General features: G+C 46.1%; 2 protein-coding genes across 2 annotated transcripts in view; both read right to left on the minus strand.

Annotated features, from left to right (window-relative positions):
• Positions 1-631: 631 nt before the first annotated feature.
• Positions 632-15,518, minus strand: part of LOC147609609 (Polynucleotide adenylyltransferase family protein) — a 51,723-nt gene continuing 36,836 nt past the window's right edge. Inside the window, exons 11-15 of the mRNA XM_086787389.1 lie at positions 1,881-1,943; positions 1,658-1,796; positions 1,395-1,547; positions 1,170-1,267; positions 632-1,043 (exon numbers count right to left, since the gene is read on the minus strand). Of these exons, the coding sequence (XP_086643515.1) occupies positions 939-1,043; positions 1,170-1,267; positions 1,395-1,547; positions 1,658-1,796; positions 1,881-1,943 (558 nt within the window). The 3' untranslated portion in view covers positions 632-938. The remainder of the gene's footprint in view (positions 1,044-1,169; positions 1,268-1,394; positions 1,548-1,657; positions 1,797-1,880; positions 1,944-15,518) is intronic.
• Positions 12,596-15,459, minus strand: LOC147609610 (uncharacterized). The gene is made up of 4 exons (XM_086787388.1): positions 14,078-15,459; positions 13,602-13,947; positions 13,285-13,446; positions 12,596-13,160 (listed from the first exon to the last, which is right to left on the minus strand). Exons 1-4 carry the CDS (start codon positions 15,403-15,405, stop codon positions 12,738-12,740), a joined length of 2,259 nt encoding a protein of 752 aa, XP_086643514.1. The 5' UTR covers positions 15,406-15,459; the 3' UTR covers positions 12,596-12,737.

Genomic DNA, 15,518 nt, shown 5'->3' on the forward strand with positions numbered 1-15,518 from the left:
CTTGGTGAGATACAATGAAATGGATGGTAAAATTGATGAATCATGAAAGCTCTATAGGTTTATACACAATCAAGTAAGACTCCAAGAAGGCGGCAGTAGCAAAGTCAAAAGGGTGAAGAGAGTACCTAAATTCCAAAATCACTCACCCTTCATTATAATCTTGCCTTCCCCTAAAAAGCACTCGCATTAGTCTTGTTTCTCTTGAGGATCCACTTGTTCTTTCGCATTGTTTGGTGAAAAAGTCGTTCCATTTATCAAGAGATACAAAGTAACATCCAAGAAGGCGACGGTAGCAAAGTCAAAGGTGAAGAGAGAGTACCTAAGCTCCAAAACCACTCACGGGTTGAGCTCCAAGGATCACCTCGATTTCATGTACTCGCATTAGTCTTGTTCCTCTTCAAGCTCCACTTGTTCTATCGCATTGTTTAGTGAAAAAGTCTTTCCATTTATTTAATTTAAGTTCATCCCATAAAACAAGACATGAGCCATTGCAGAGACTAGGGTCCTAGGTACGTACCATAGAGAAGTACCATACGACAAATGAATCGTGTTAGATAAGTACCACATGACTGAGAGAACTTATTACCTACAAGATGCGAGTACCATACAAGGAACATGCTCTCTTGTCATCGGAGGAGAATTCTTGATTATCGGGTTTTCAATTTTTTTCATTCAACATGAGTCTTGTCACCTTGCAAAGGTAGTTGGATCACAATGCAACATAATTGATTTACTCTCGTCATTTTGTGACATTTTTAATGCAACGCCAATGGTAACCCCTTCTTATAAAAGCTTAGCCCGTCTCTTTTGCTTGTAAAAGGGCATTGCTACAGCACCAATGTGTAGTCTTCACCAAGTCATGCCTTGAAAAAGTACTGAGTGAAGGAAAACTAAGAAAGAGATGGGATATGTATCAAAAAGCCACCAAAGGAGAACACTCAGCTAGATCTCTGACGTTTTGTGCACTGCCCCCTAAACCACTCGAGGCAAGCATCTGTGGTGCAGGTCAAATGGCACAGCTGCCACTTGCGAATCCGGTTTTGCTGCTTTAGACAACAAATTATATTATTAATAGCCAATAGTCATAATAAATCAGAACTAAAGCACTCTTTAACACAAAATAACAGAACTAAATTAGAGAGAGAGAGAGAGAGAGAGAGAGAGAGTACCCATTCTTTGATCTTGGGGCCACCATGTTGAAGTCCAAGTTCTGACATAATGGTTTTCCCATCTAGCAAGGGCTTCAGATTCCAGACATTTTCTAGACCTGTTAAAGTCACAAGGCAATAAATTTTACATCAGAACTTAGAGATGACATGAAGTCAAGAGATCGAAAGAACCAAGAAAAAAAGCACACAGATCAACTATTGCAGGCTGCCACGTTGCAAACCAACCTAGTTCTGTTACAGCTGCTTCGACAGCTACACATCGCTCTGCCCTTTCTTTGACTTGCTGATCTTGGAGTTTTGTGGTCATGGATGGCTCAAGGACCGATGAGAGAAGCAGAGCTACCCTCCACAGTTCTTTTATTTCATACATCAGCAATCCTATCAAAATAGAATAGACATCCTATCAAAATAGATTAGAAATGTATCAAGCTCTTGCTGGCAAGTTCACAAGTCTTAATTTGGTTACAGACTGATCACAAGCTCCACACCTGCACTGATTGCCTGCCTGGATTGACTAGTGAGTTCCCACTCTTCTGCTTCTTTGGCATCTTTCGGGTTGCATTCCTTGTCAAGAAGGATGCCTGTAATGTTCTGGAAATCCTCTGCAGCCTTGTGTAGAGAGACCACCTGAAATTTGTGCGATCAAGATGCATGCTAGAGCCATAAAGAACTGAGGAACAATGGCGTTTCTTGTCTGCAAAAGAGCCATACCAGGTCAGCATCGTTGGCTTTTAGCTTCAAGGAGTCCCTCATAATAAAATTTGCCACTCGAATCTGTACCATCCAAATCAAACAAAAAGACGTTACAGCCAGCTAAAAAATCTTGTTTGTCCTGCAACTTAAGCAAGTCAACACAAGTTTGAGTACAAAAAACTGTTGGAAATATTGTTCATCCCCAGATGGACTCCCTGCATCCTTGTATTTGGCCCATTTATAATGCCCTGCACTGCATATTTATCTACTATTTTTTGCACTAATTTTAGGAGCATTTTTAGCCTTTTTAGCTTATTTTTATGGACTCTTGTCCAGGTCAGCCTGTAGGACCTGGTCGACCAGCTCATGAGGACCTATATAAACAGGTGCCTCATTCCCACATCATTTTATCTCTGGTTTCAGCCCTAACTTGTACATACCAGCAATCAGGGCCTCCCTCGTGCTGTACCTTCATTCATATTCAGGTTCTTGATCATCTGCAGTCTACTGTCTACACATATATGCTGTTTTATTCTCTGTTTTCAGATTTACAGCAATAGCACAGAATTCTCACATGGTATCAAAGCCTAAAACTGCTCTAGGACCTGCGTTTTCTTCATGAACCTTTTATTTACAGATTTCAGCACATAAAGACCTGCGCTTTCAGATCTGGGAGCTGCATTTTCTTAGTGTTGCTGTGTTTTCTTCACTCAGGCTTTTTCAGCACATAAAGACCTGCGTTTTCAGATCTGGGAGCTGTGTTTTCATCTGGGAGCTGTGTTTTCATCTGGGAGCTGCATTTTCTCAGTGGTGCTGTGTTTTCTTCATTCAAGCTGCATTTCTCTTCATAGAGCCGTGTTTTCAACATCTGTGGTGCCATTAAACTTTGGAGAACCATTTCTTTTCTCCCCTTCTGGCTTTTTCCCACCCTACATTCCTTCTTCATCCTCATACTAACTGTGCTCAGTTTTAGAGGAGATCTAGCTGCTTCTAGCCCTATTTGAATAGGAGGATTCTGCGTTTGGAGGATATGGCTTCAGGAGATCAATATTCTAACTTCTCTGTACTTCTTTTCTCTTCCCAGGGAATCCTATCCCCTACTTCTCAAGCTACCACTTCATCGGTACCATCGGTACCCTCTCCCTCCACCCCTTCCGTGGTTCCCCTGCCACTTCTTCCCTTGTTTCACCCTCCCACAGACCCTCTCCCCTTCTTTCTCTCATGTTCCATCCTACACTCCTCCCCAAATCAATGATTCCATGAAGCTTACAGCCACCAATTATCATACTTGGTCCTTTTATACCCACTTGCTTCTTGAAGATACTGGTGCTTGGACATCAGTTATGACACCTGCCTTGGTGGATCCACCTTTTTGGGGAGTTTTGGATGCTCGTGCACGCCTCATCATCATTCATTGCATGACTCCTACCATACAAGAAGTATTTTATTTCTAGGAGGAGTAATGCCCGACATATGTGGCTTGAGATTCAGAGGAGGTTTGGTGTTGTTTCTTCCGTGAAGATTGCTAAAGCTAGAGGTGGATCTTGAGAAGATTTCCGTCAGTGAATCTGAGAATATCACTGATAAGATTGGGGAATTTACAAGCATCAAGCAGCAACTTGAAGAATATGGGAGCGCAATCAACAACCCGATCCACAAGCTACTTGGCAAATTGCCTCCCTCTTTTGTTCAAAGATCATATTTGCTTTCCCCAGCCTCTTTCATCTTTTGAAGAAGTTGCAACTTATTTGCATGACAAGTGTTTGATGAAAGGCAAAGAAAAGTCGGAATCTGCTTTTGTTGCCCAAGATAAGGGTAAGGAGGATGAGGAGGCAGCAACACCACCAAACAACAACAACAAAAACAAAGCTACCAAAGGAAAAGGCAAGAAGGATGCTGCGGAGACCAAAGGTAACAAAACCTTGGAGTGTTCTTTTTGTAGCAGATCAGGCCATAAGGAGGAATGATGTTTTGCTCGACGTGACAATTCTTGGGCAGCCAAAGCCAAAGATAGCTCTCTAGATTCTGACAAGGATTCTGATAAGAACAAAGGCAAGGATAAAGTGGCATACATGGCAGTTACACATTCTCCCCCTACCTCTCCACATATTTTGGAGGATTCTCCACATATTTTGGAGGATTACCAGCCGCTCTCTTCTTCGGCTCGCATTGGAGATGACTCTCCATACCCGTTCTTGGTATTGGTAATGTTTCTCTTGGTTCCTTTGCTACTCTCCATGGCGTTTTACATGTGCCTCGGCTTTCAAAGAAGTTGTTTTCAGTTCACGTGGCTGCTCGGAAGGAGCTTGGAGTTTATTTTGATGATGAGGTGGTTGAGGTCATTGGCTAGAAGACACTCTCGGTTGTGGCTAATGGAGTTCATAATGGAGGCCTCTAGAAAATCACCAATTTCTCCTCATAGATTCCCTCATCTGACTCTCATATCCATCAGTTATTCTCTCCTTCTCATGCCTTAGTCTCTATTAATGAGACTTCTTTGTGGCATTCACGCTTTGGTCATGTACCCGTTTCTACTTTGCAAAAAATTTCTTCCCAACAATTGGTTCTTGGTTTACCTAAGCTCCGTCAACTACCACATATATGCTCGTCTTGCATGATGGGCAAACATCACAGAGATGATTTTCCAAAGGAGGCTACACGAAAGCTCAAGCTTATACATGCAGACTTGGTTGGCCCTATGGAGGTTGACTCCCTTGGAGGGGCTAATTACCTCATGTTTTTGGTGGATGATTTTACTCCGAAAGTGTGGGTATGTTTTTTTGGCTCGGAAGTCTAATGCTTTTGCCGATTTTAGGACTTGGATAGCCATGGTTGAGAATCAATCTCACTCTACAGTTTCATTCTTGTGGACTGACAATGGTGGTGAGTTTGTACCCTTTGATGAGTTTCTTGCATCGAAAGGTATTCAACGGCAGACAGCAGTTCCTTATTCTACTTAGTAGAGTGGAGTAGTTGAGAGGAAAAATCGGACCATGAAGGAGATGGCAAGATCTTTATTGCATCATTATGGACTTCCCCCGCGTTTTGGGAAGAAGCTTTGGCTACTTCTATTTATCTCATAAACCGCTCACTCACAAAGGCGGTTGACAGGTTGACACTGAAAGAGGCATTTTCTAGACATAAGCCATCTGTATCACATTTTCGTATCTTTGGTTGTGTTGCTTTTGTTCTTGTCCCTGATAAGAAGCGGACTACACTGGACTCCCTGCATGCTTGTATGTGGCCCATTTATAAGGCCCTGCACTGCATATTTATCTGCTATTTTTTGCACCATTTTTAGGAGCATTTTTAGCCTTTTTAGGTTATTTTATGGCTTCTCGTCCAGGTTGGCCTGTAGGACCTGGCCGACCAGCTCATTAGGGCCTAAATAAATAGGTGCCCCATTCCCACATCATTTTACCTCTGATTTCAGCCCTGACTTGTACATACCAGCACTCATGGGCCTCCCTCGTGCTGTACCTTCATTCATATTCAGGTTCTTGATCATCTACAGGGTACTATCTACACATATATGCTGTTTTATTCTCTGTTTTCAGATTTACAGGAGTAGCACAGATTTCTCACAGAAACAAGATGATCTCAGACCAATGTGGGATATTAGTAGCAGCATGTGTTTATCTAGCATTGTTGAGAGGCTCTCCATGTCCACTACTCATGAAGGGGCGTCCCTGTCCCACTAAGAGATTAATGAAGTAAGCAATAACATAGCTATTGTAAACATATAAAATATGGTGTGCACATATACATGGATGTGAAAAATAGTTTCTGGTGGTGGGGGCAGCGGTGGCTGATGGGGGATATGATAAGAGGGAGGGTCCATAGGAACGCCATGTGTCCAGGCAAGTGGTAGGAGTGGGGGGCAATGTTCTCGGAGTTTCGTCCAAGCAACACAAGAAACGGGAAGAGGATGAATTATTTTAATGTTTTATTGAAGGTTGCCCCTAGGCCTTAGTGGCCCCTAGGGAACTTTAATATTTATTAAAGTTGGGGCCCTAAGATTAATATGGGGAGGGGGCAACTCCACTTTTGGAGTGTATGCCTCTCTCTCTTCTCTCTCTCTTCTTTTTGGAAAACGTGGAGCATACGTGCAAGAAGTAAGCGTGGAAAGCAAGAGGGACTAGTCGACTGCTGAAGAGAAGCTTTGCTGCTGATTTTCTATGTGCTGGAACAGGCCGTACAGCATCCGTACAGTCCTGTACGACAACAGGTACTGTTGCAAGCAGAGGCGGCGGCTGTGGAACAGGTACAGAGTGCAACAGGCGGCTGCAGCTGCAGTATTCAGGCAGTACAGGTTGGTACGACTGCAAGTACAGTCCTGTACTTTTGCAGGTACACTGTACGGTCAGGGCAGGTGCTGGACAGACCTGGTACATGCGACGTTGACTGACTGTACAGCAGGTATAGTCGGGTACAGCAGGAGCAGGCGCACCAGTACCCTCAGGCGACAACAGAACTAGCCGTACAGTGCTGTACGGACAGATTCTGACACGTGTGTAGGGGCAGTACAGACTGGTTCTGTGCAGCTTCTATGTGCTGAACAGTCAGGTACAACATTGAAGTGGATGCAGAGAGGAACGTACAGACAAGTACACTCACACGTGTGAAGCAGGATTGTTGAAACAAGTGCCTGCAAATACAGATTGGTACCGTTACTTCCTCCTGTGCAGATCCACGAGCTGATTTTGGGTAAGCTCTGAGTCTGTTCATCTATCTCTCTTTCTATTGCTTTATGTCTGTTGCAGATTTGAGCTATCTGGCCCCTTGTGAGAGGAGGGGTATGGCAGATTGAAAAGGGTGGAGACACAGGTTGAACAGTGAATGTATGTATGAGCTGAGATGTTGAATCATGTGCTTGGGATATGCCAGATGTATGCTCATGGCTGCCCTGCTTAGTGGTCTTGGCTGATCAGAGAGGGAGGTACAGTGTGTTGCTTTGAGACACAGATCTGTGTGTGTGAATCCTCTGTGCTAAGAGCATAGTCACAGGGGACGGCGGGGACGGAGCCTAGAAACGCTGGGACGCCGAAACGGGACGGCGCAGGGACGGGGATGGACAGGGACGGACGGACGTCCCCCGACGGGCGTTTCAAACCGGGGACGGCGCAGGGACGGGGACGGCTGTCGGGGACGGCACAGGGCGGGGACGGCAGAGAGCCGTTGCGCCTGCGTGGGCCTGCACCTGTTTCTGGCCGTTGCGCATGCCTGCCCCTTCGTAGCCGTTTATGGTTGTTGGGCCTAGGCTCTTCTAGCCGTTTATGGCTGTTGGGCCTTGGCCCTCTCTCTCTCTCTTGCCCTTGAGGCTTTCCTCTCTCTCTCTTGCCTATCTATATAAGAGCCCACCTCTACAAGAGTTCATAACTCTCAAGGCTCATTGCTCAAGCTTTCAAGGCTCAAGCTTCTTGAATCTTCTCTCTTCCAACTTCCAAGTTCCAAGCTCTAGGACCTAGGCTCTCACCTCTCCCTCAAGCCTCTTGAGTCTTCCAACTTCCAAGCCTCTAGGCTCTCTCTCTCTCTCTCTCTCTCTCTCTCTCTCTCTCATTCCTCAAGGCTCAAGAGTCAAGCCATCTTCAACCATGGCATCCTCCTCACGTGCCGGGGCTTCTCGTAGAAGGACAACGGGATGGACATGGTGGGAGGAGGTAAACTACACCACATCCGTTCATGGAGGCGGTTCTCGGCCATGGGTATGCAAGCTTTGCCCGTACCGGCGAACAGGTGGCGCCGACAAAGTGCGAGCCCACCTCTTGCATGAGAGTGGGCATGAGGTGAGGTTTTGCACGAATGTCACGCCCGAGAAGAGACGGGAACTTCTTGACAAGCTTAGCATCTACGATGCAGTCGAAGCGACAAGAAGGACACCACGAGTGGCCGTGGATCCCGCGATGATGGGGAGAGGAACTCAAGCCTCTACCATGGAGTCATGTGGTGGATCGGGATCATGCACACCATCACCTTCACCATCAAGTCGGAATGTTACTCCATCCACGACACCGGCACCCTCCATCTCCACGACCTCTCAATCATTACGTGGCCCACGGCGACAATCTACACTTGGGGAGAATTGGAACCCCAAGTTGAAGGAGGAGGTGGATATGGCGGTGGTCCGCTTCTTCTTCCACGACCACATTGCCTTTCAAGCGGCTAGGTAAGTGCAATCGATCATTGCCAATTCATCATTCATGTTTTCATCATCCTAGTCCCCTTCTCATTAGTAAATTACTTTCTTGAATAGGTCGGAATACTTCAAGGTAATGGTTAAGAAGATTGGAGAGTATGGCTCAACCTATACGTCCCTCTCATCCAAGAGCTTGCGCACTACATTGCTCGACAAGGAGAAGCGCATTGTAGAGCAAGCGGCCGACAACACAAAGCGGCAATGGGAGAGGAACGGAGTCTCCCTCATTGTGGATGGATGGAGTGACACCCGCAAGAGGAGTATTCACGGCATGGTTGCATATTCCCGCGGAGAGATGTACTTCATCTCATCTCATGATGCATCCGGCACTGGGAAGAGCGCGGATGTGCTTGCGGCGGAGTGAGCTACCACCATGGAGATCGTTGGCCCCGAGCATGTAGTGGGCTTTGTTGCGGATGGGGAGCCTTCCAATAGGGCGGCGGGAGCTATTCTCCAAAGTATGTATGGACATGTCACGGTGTCCTTTTGTATGGCTCATTGCCTAAACAACCTCCTCAAGGACATCGGGGCATTACCATGGATCAGCCCGCTCATTGAGGAGGCCAACACCATGGTCTCCTTTGTCCTCAACCACCAAAGACTTCGGCATGAGTTCAACAAGAGGTCCTGTCTCTCTCTCCTCAAATATTCCGACACCTGGTTTGCCTACAACTTTCTCATGTTGGGCCGGTTGAAGGATTGTAGTGGTGCTTTGAGGGGGCTTTTCCTTAGCGACGAGTTTGTCGCCATGCAAGAGTCCCATACAAACACTGGCCAAGAGTGTAGGCTACGGGCGGATGACGCCTCTTGGTGGGAGCGTAGTCTTTGGTGGTTGAGGCCAACACCATGGTCTCCTTTGTCCTCAACCACCAAAGACTTCGGCATGAGTTCAACAAGAGGTCCTGTCTCTCTCTCCTCAAATATTCCGACACCCGGTTTGCCTACAACTTTCTCATGTTGGGCCGGTTGAAGGATTGTAGTGGTGCTTTGAGGGGGCTTTTCCTTAGCGACGAGTTTGTCGCCATGCAAGAGTCCCATACAAACACTGGCCAAGAGTGTAGGCTACGGGCGGATGACGCCTCTTGGTGGGAGCGTGTGAAGACCACAGATGCTATGGTGAGGCCCATAGTCCACCTGTTGAGGATTGTAGACGCTATGCAGCCATGCATAGACAAGGTCTACGAGGCCATGGATCGCATGATACAGAAGTTGAAAGACTTCGTGCCTGACGAAGACAGATACGAGGAGATCCATGCCTTGTGTCTAGGAAGGTGGAATTCCTACTACTCTCCATTGCATGCAGCAGCTTATGTGGTGGATCCGGAATTCCAAGGCAACAAGCAGGAGAGCGACCGGGAGGTGAGCGCTGGATGGAGGATCATCTTGGATCGTCTTGTGCCTGATGCATCGGTTAGGCGCAAGATCAGGGACCAGCTTTCGATGTACAGGTCATTTCATGGCTCCTATGGCTGTCATGATGCACAGGTTGACCGCTCCAAAGTTGGTGCTGCTCTATGGTGGGAGGACTTTGGTTCAGATGGACCAGAGCTGCAGCAGCTTGCCATCCGCATACTTAGCCAGGCCGTCAGCTTCTCTTGCTTGGAGCAACTTTGGAGTACCTACAGCCACATTGCCTCTAGGAAGAGGAACCAACTCGGGGTAGAGCGTGCCAATGCTTCGTCAACGCGAACTTGCGAATGCTTTGCAAGAGCGTGACCAAGAAGGCTGATTCCTTCACCGAGTGGGAGATGAGTCAACAAGAAGAGCAACGGGAGGATGAGATGCAGGAGCATCATGCCAGTGAGGATGAGACTGAGGATGAGCTTGATGCTTCTTTGGCAGCCGCACAAGCTACCCATGACCATGAGACAGCACTTCACGTGGATAATCATTCATGGATCATGATTCATGGGCCTTACTACTTAGCTCTAGCCTCTAGCCTCTAGTCTTCAGCACTTTTTTGTCATTGACTCATTTGAGTCCGTCCTTGTATTTTGCCTCCTTAAGGCTTAGTCCTGACTCCTGAGTCATGACTCATTTTGTATCTACTTAATTATTAATATGACTCAAAATCTTACCATTTTAGTGTAAATTTGTGCTCATTTTGATGTACTTCCAAAGTAGAATAAGTGCAGAGTAGAAAAATTTTTAAAAAAAAGTATTTTTTGTGTGCCGTTCCCTCCCCCATCCCAGTTCCCTACTTATGGCCGTCCCCCGTCCCCGTCCCCCGTCCCTTGTGACTATGGCTAAGAGGTATTGTGGGCTGTCAGATTGGACATACAGGTGTAATCTCTTGGCTGATTTTGTTGTACTCAGCCTTTCATACTTTTGAAATTGAATAAAGAAATACCGCAAGGGGCGCCAAGCTTTGGGGCCAACAGGTGTCGCTTTGTTTTCACATTTGGGCATTTTAGCTCCAATCTATTTTAGTTTTCAAATCTAGACTACAAGTGGAAGGGTGACTGCTAGTCCACCGCACTCTGGTTTCTATCAGAGGCCGGTTTCAAGGTTCCGTTGCCGGGACCAATCATCAACTTTCTGAAGGGGGTGAGCTCGTGGTTGCCTCGAAGAAAGCCATTGCTGAAAAATTCAGCAATATGTCTGATACAGAGGATGAGTACTTCTATCATGAAGAGGAAGAGCAAGAGACCTCTCCTGAGAGGAATGTATCTGAGGATAATCTTGCAGGAGAACAGGCTGCAGATGATGAGCATTACGAGGATGTAACACAGCCAGAAGATGTGGAGTGAGAGATTTGCTGAATTTATGAGATCCCATGCAGAGCCCGAAAAGAAGAAGAAGAAGGTTCATTCAAAGAATCTTCCTGAGGGTCATAGTGGTGCCATCCCACAGGATCCATCTCTTGGCCAGTTTCCGAACATGCAGCATGCTTATGGTGCAAACTCACAGAGTTCCTTCTTTGGACAGCCATCAATTCCTCAGCAGAATATGCATCCAGGTTATTTTGGTGGTGGCTCGGTGTTCCAATCCATGACTGGGGGTTACCCTCAGGGAGGCATGGGTATGCATGGGCCTTTTGGAGCTAATTTTCAGCCTGGTATGCAGGGGAATATGTATGGTGGTATGCAGTCCGGTATGCAAGGAAATATGTTTGGAGGCATGCAACCTGGAATGCAAGGCAATATGTATGGTGGTATGCAACCAGGTATGCATAATGGAATGTTTGGAAACATGGCTGGAATGTATGGTATGCCTGGTGTGGGAATGGGAAATGTTGACCCGATGATGGGCATGAATGTTGGGGGTAGCAATCTTGCAAAGCCACTTCCATGTGATCATCTAACGCCTATGGAAAAGGCGAAGGATTACAAGGAAGGGGGAGCTGCAGTGAAGTTTGATACATTCAGTGGGGCCAAACAAAGATAAATTGAAAGCACTTACCTTTTTACAGCAGTTTGATGCTGCTTTTTCTGGTGGGAATTACACACAGTCCTCTAAGGTGAGGAAAGCTGCCACTTTTCTCAAGGGCAATGCTTTGCAGTGGTGGTCTACTCTTCTTTTGCAGGGCATAGCACCCACCACTTGGGTACAATTCAAACAGGTTTTCTCTTCCGTATGGCTCACATCTACATTTGAGGTGGATGTTATGACCGCATGGCACAAATTGGATGCTTCAAAATGTGAAAATTTGGAAGATTATAACAAGAAGTTTTGGGAAGCTTTACTCCCAGTGACTTCTTACCGTGCAGTGCCTTTGTCTGAGCAGGTAGAGAAGTATTGTTGTGGGCTGCCCAAAGAGGTGCGAGATTATTGTATCAAGACAAGAGTAACGAACATGTCATAGATGACTGAAAATGTTATGACAGCAATGCGTTACTCACTGGAGGATCATCTGGGTTTAAAGGCAGTTAAGAACTTGAGCAAGAAAGCTGAAAAATCTGGGCATGCTTCTCATGATGCTAAAAGGTCTTCAGAGACGAAGTATAAGAAGTTGCCAATGCCCAAGAGAACTTCTGAGGAAAGACAGGCTTTGAGAGATGCTCGGAAGTGTTTTTACTGTACAGAGGAGGGACATATGTCATTTAATTGTCCCAAAAGAAAGTCCCAAAAGGACTCTGATAATAAAGGAGAGCCCAAGTAAAAGAAACCAAAGCCTTCTGCAGGGTTAGTTCCTGATCTTGTGGGGGAACAGCCAGGTGGTGAGGAGACAGAGTTGTGCAGGGCATGGGACAAAGTGAGAGATTAGAATGCCTTGATATTCTTTGACACAGGTGCTAGAGCAAGGTTGATGTGTACGTACTGTACGTTGTGTATATGTACGTACTGTACAGTGTTCCGTACAGTAAAATTTTTTATGTACGTAAAAATACGTACCATTGGCAAACAATAGGACATTCAACACCTTTCTACATTTAAGGTACATAAAAGTTTGAAACATTCAAGAATCAAAATAAACCAATTTGCATGTAGTATGTACTAATTTCAAAACACACATCATATACTTGACACAATGGCTGTCAAGACAAAATAGACGTAGAAAGGCTCATACTAGAGCATACAAATAACAAATGTCTGATGTCAACCTAAAAGGCTCATACTAGAGCATACAAATAACAAATCATAAATGTCTGATGTCAAGAGTCAAGACTCAAAAGTAAAAAACACTAAGCAATAACAAAGAGTCTCGACTCGACTCTTGAGACTCTACTCTCTGAATCTCAAAACTCCTCATCGGATGAGGATGATGACACTCCTGAAGAGAGCAAGTCCCCATCTGTCAGGACGTTGCCCTCTTCATCATACTCTGGCTCTGCCATCATACTCTGTTGTCCTGGATCATCATCCTCCGTAGGCTGAATGAGAGGAACAGCCTCATTTGCCCGTCTCCGAGGAGTACGGACAGGAAGCTTTCCTCGCCGAATGGTCTCTCGTCGTGAAACTTCTGGACCTGCATCTCGCCCGACTAACGGGAGACTGAGAACTCGCGCACGTGACCTCGTCACACGTCGATCCACACTCTCCAGCTCTCTGTGCAGCATGCGAATAATCTCCTCCTGATCGTTTCTCACAAGCTGCTGCTGCTGCTGCTCAGTCTCCTCTGCACTCCCCTCCGAGACCAACTTCAATTTTGATGGATCTGTCTGTTAAAAAACAAAATGCAATTCAGTGTTCACATTATTAACAGCGTAGAAAGTAGTAATTAGTAATTACAAATATTCGCTTGTAATATGTATAAACGCTAGCCCAAAGTTTCAACTTTCTAACCTGCTTGGGTGTCCCCAAAGCGTGGTAATCTCGCACAAGCTTCATATTTGCTCGGCAGTAGACCAATCTCTCTAGCTGTGCAGTGCTGAGTCGATTACGGATCTTCGTGTGAATTAGCAAATAAGCGCTCCAATTGCGCTCGCATCCACCAGCAAAGCAATCCTACATGTCACATGTGCATTGTGACGTGTCAATGGTGACAAATTACAATGGACATTGGACATGGTCATAGACAATAGACATTGATGATTGGACAATGAACCATGGTCCCAGGTCCATAACACATGTATGGAAAATGTAAAGATAGAAAACTTTACCTGTGAGAGGACACGTAAAGCGATACGAGTGAGCTTTGGAAGACCTTGTCTTCCATAACTCTGCCACCATGTAAGAGAGAACTTCGTTGCCTCCGGCCTCAACGCCACAGCTCTAGTAAAGGATGACCCTAAATTATTTTCATAGCTTGCAAGCTCTGCATCAATGTCCAACTGCTCATCCTCCTCGCAAATCAAGCCAATGTACGCATCCTTGCCCTGTAGTAGACTCCTGTCATTAAAAAGAGTTGGCTTCTTGTAGAAAGGATGAAGCAATGCAGCCATCGCATGAATGGGCCGACTCATAAATGTCCATCTCTTGTCTACAATAGCCAAGATCTCTTCCCGACTGTAAAAGCATTGACGCAACATTAGTTAACAGGCTGAATTTTGATTATAGTATTTACTATTATACATTATAGTATTATACTAAATATTTAATAGACTCTAGAGTAATCATTGCAGAAGCAAGTACATACCGATCAAGCGCCAGTGATCTGCAGCCTCTGATGTGTGTCTTCATCTCTGAGAAGAGATGATAGACTAGGCCCATGGTGGAGCCCTCCATGTCTGTGACACGCAGCAACACATAAATTGGCTGCAATGCTACTATCATAGCCTGCACCTCCGACCAAAAGGACTCATCAAGCACCCGCCGCTGTATGTATCTAGTGGACTCCTCCTGTGCGTGATGCATCTCTCTCCACTTCGGGTCCACTACTGTCTGTAGAAGTGGATCCCTCACTGCATAGAGTCGCTGCAACACAAGATACATATATGCAAATCTGGTCTTCAAGGGCCGCACCATGTCAAGTGTACTGTGACTCCTAAAGATAGCCAATGCCTTGTGCTTTTTGCGGAAAAAAGTAGTCATTTTTGTGGCATCGGAAACAATAGGCAACACCCATGTTAACTTCCCAATGTCCTCCATCAACAAGTCAAGACAGTGAGCTGCACATGGAGTCCAGACAATGTTCTTAAACTCTGCCTCAATCATCTCACCCATAGCCTTGCAATTGGAGGCGTTGTCAGTAATAACCTGCACCACATTCTCTGGGCCAACCTCAAGTATAGCCTGCCGGATGTGCTCATAGATAAACTCACCTGTAATCCGCTCTCCAGCCTTTCCTGCATCAACAGCACGCAAGAAGTACGTGCCAAGGCAAGACGACACAAGAATATTAATGATGTGTCGCCTACGAATGTCACTCCAGCCATCTGAAATGATGGTGCACCCAAACTGCCCCCAACCTGCCTTCACTGGTACCAATGCCTTATCTATCAATGCTTTCTGCTCCTCAAGCGTAGTGGTCCGCATCTTATTGTATTCCAACCCCGACCAATCCTCTGTGTGTCCAACCTGGGCTATGGCTCTGACCATCCTCTGCCACTGCTCAGTCCTCAAGACATGAAAGGAGATGTTGCACTCAATGAGAGTGCGAGCAATCTCCATCTCAGCCACTTTCTGGCGCTCCTTCACCCAAGAAAGAGAGGCCACTCGAGAAGGCAAGGTAGTCTGCCTTGGTGCATGCATCTCTCCATCATCCTCCACATAGTCCTGCTGCTCATGCATGGTACGAGCCCTCTTCCTACTGCCAGTGGGCTGCTCCTCCTGAACCTGTGAAGAACCACCCAAGTCTCCCAAGAGTGCATCATGGAGAGCATCCTGTGTCTGTTGACTACCTTTCACCTTTTTCCCTGCACCCATTGCTGGAAAATTCTCAGCAATCAACTTATCCCTAATGTCCTTTGGTACTGCCTTGCACCCTGCACAGTTATTGGTTGTGCCAATGCCTGTCAAGTGCATAACGACGCGAGAAATGGTACTGGTGAGCTGAAAGTTGCAATACTTAAATTGCCATCGTCGCGTGCCAGATCCAGCTTGCCCTGGCGTGTTGACAATGCAGATCACATTGGTGT

The sequence above is a fragment of the Cibotium barometz genome, chromosome 51 (assembly GCF_041138505.1).
Source record: "Cibotium barometz isolate CiBa-2024 chromosome 51, ASM4113850v1, whole genome shotgun sequence".
NCBI classification, from domain to species: Eukaryota; Viridiplantae; Streptophyta; class Polypodiopsida; order Cyatheales; family Cibotiaceae; genus Cibotium; species Cibotium barometz.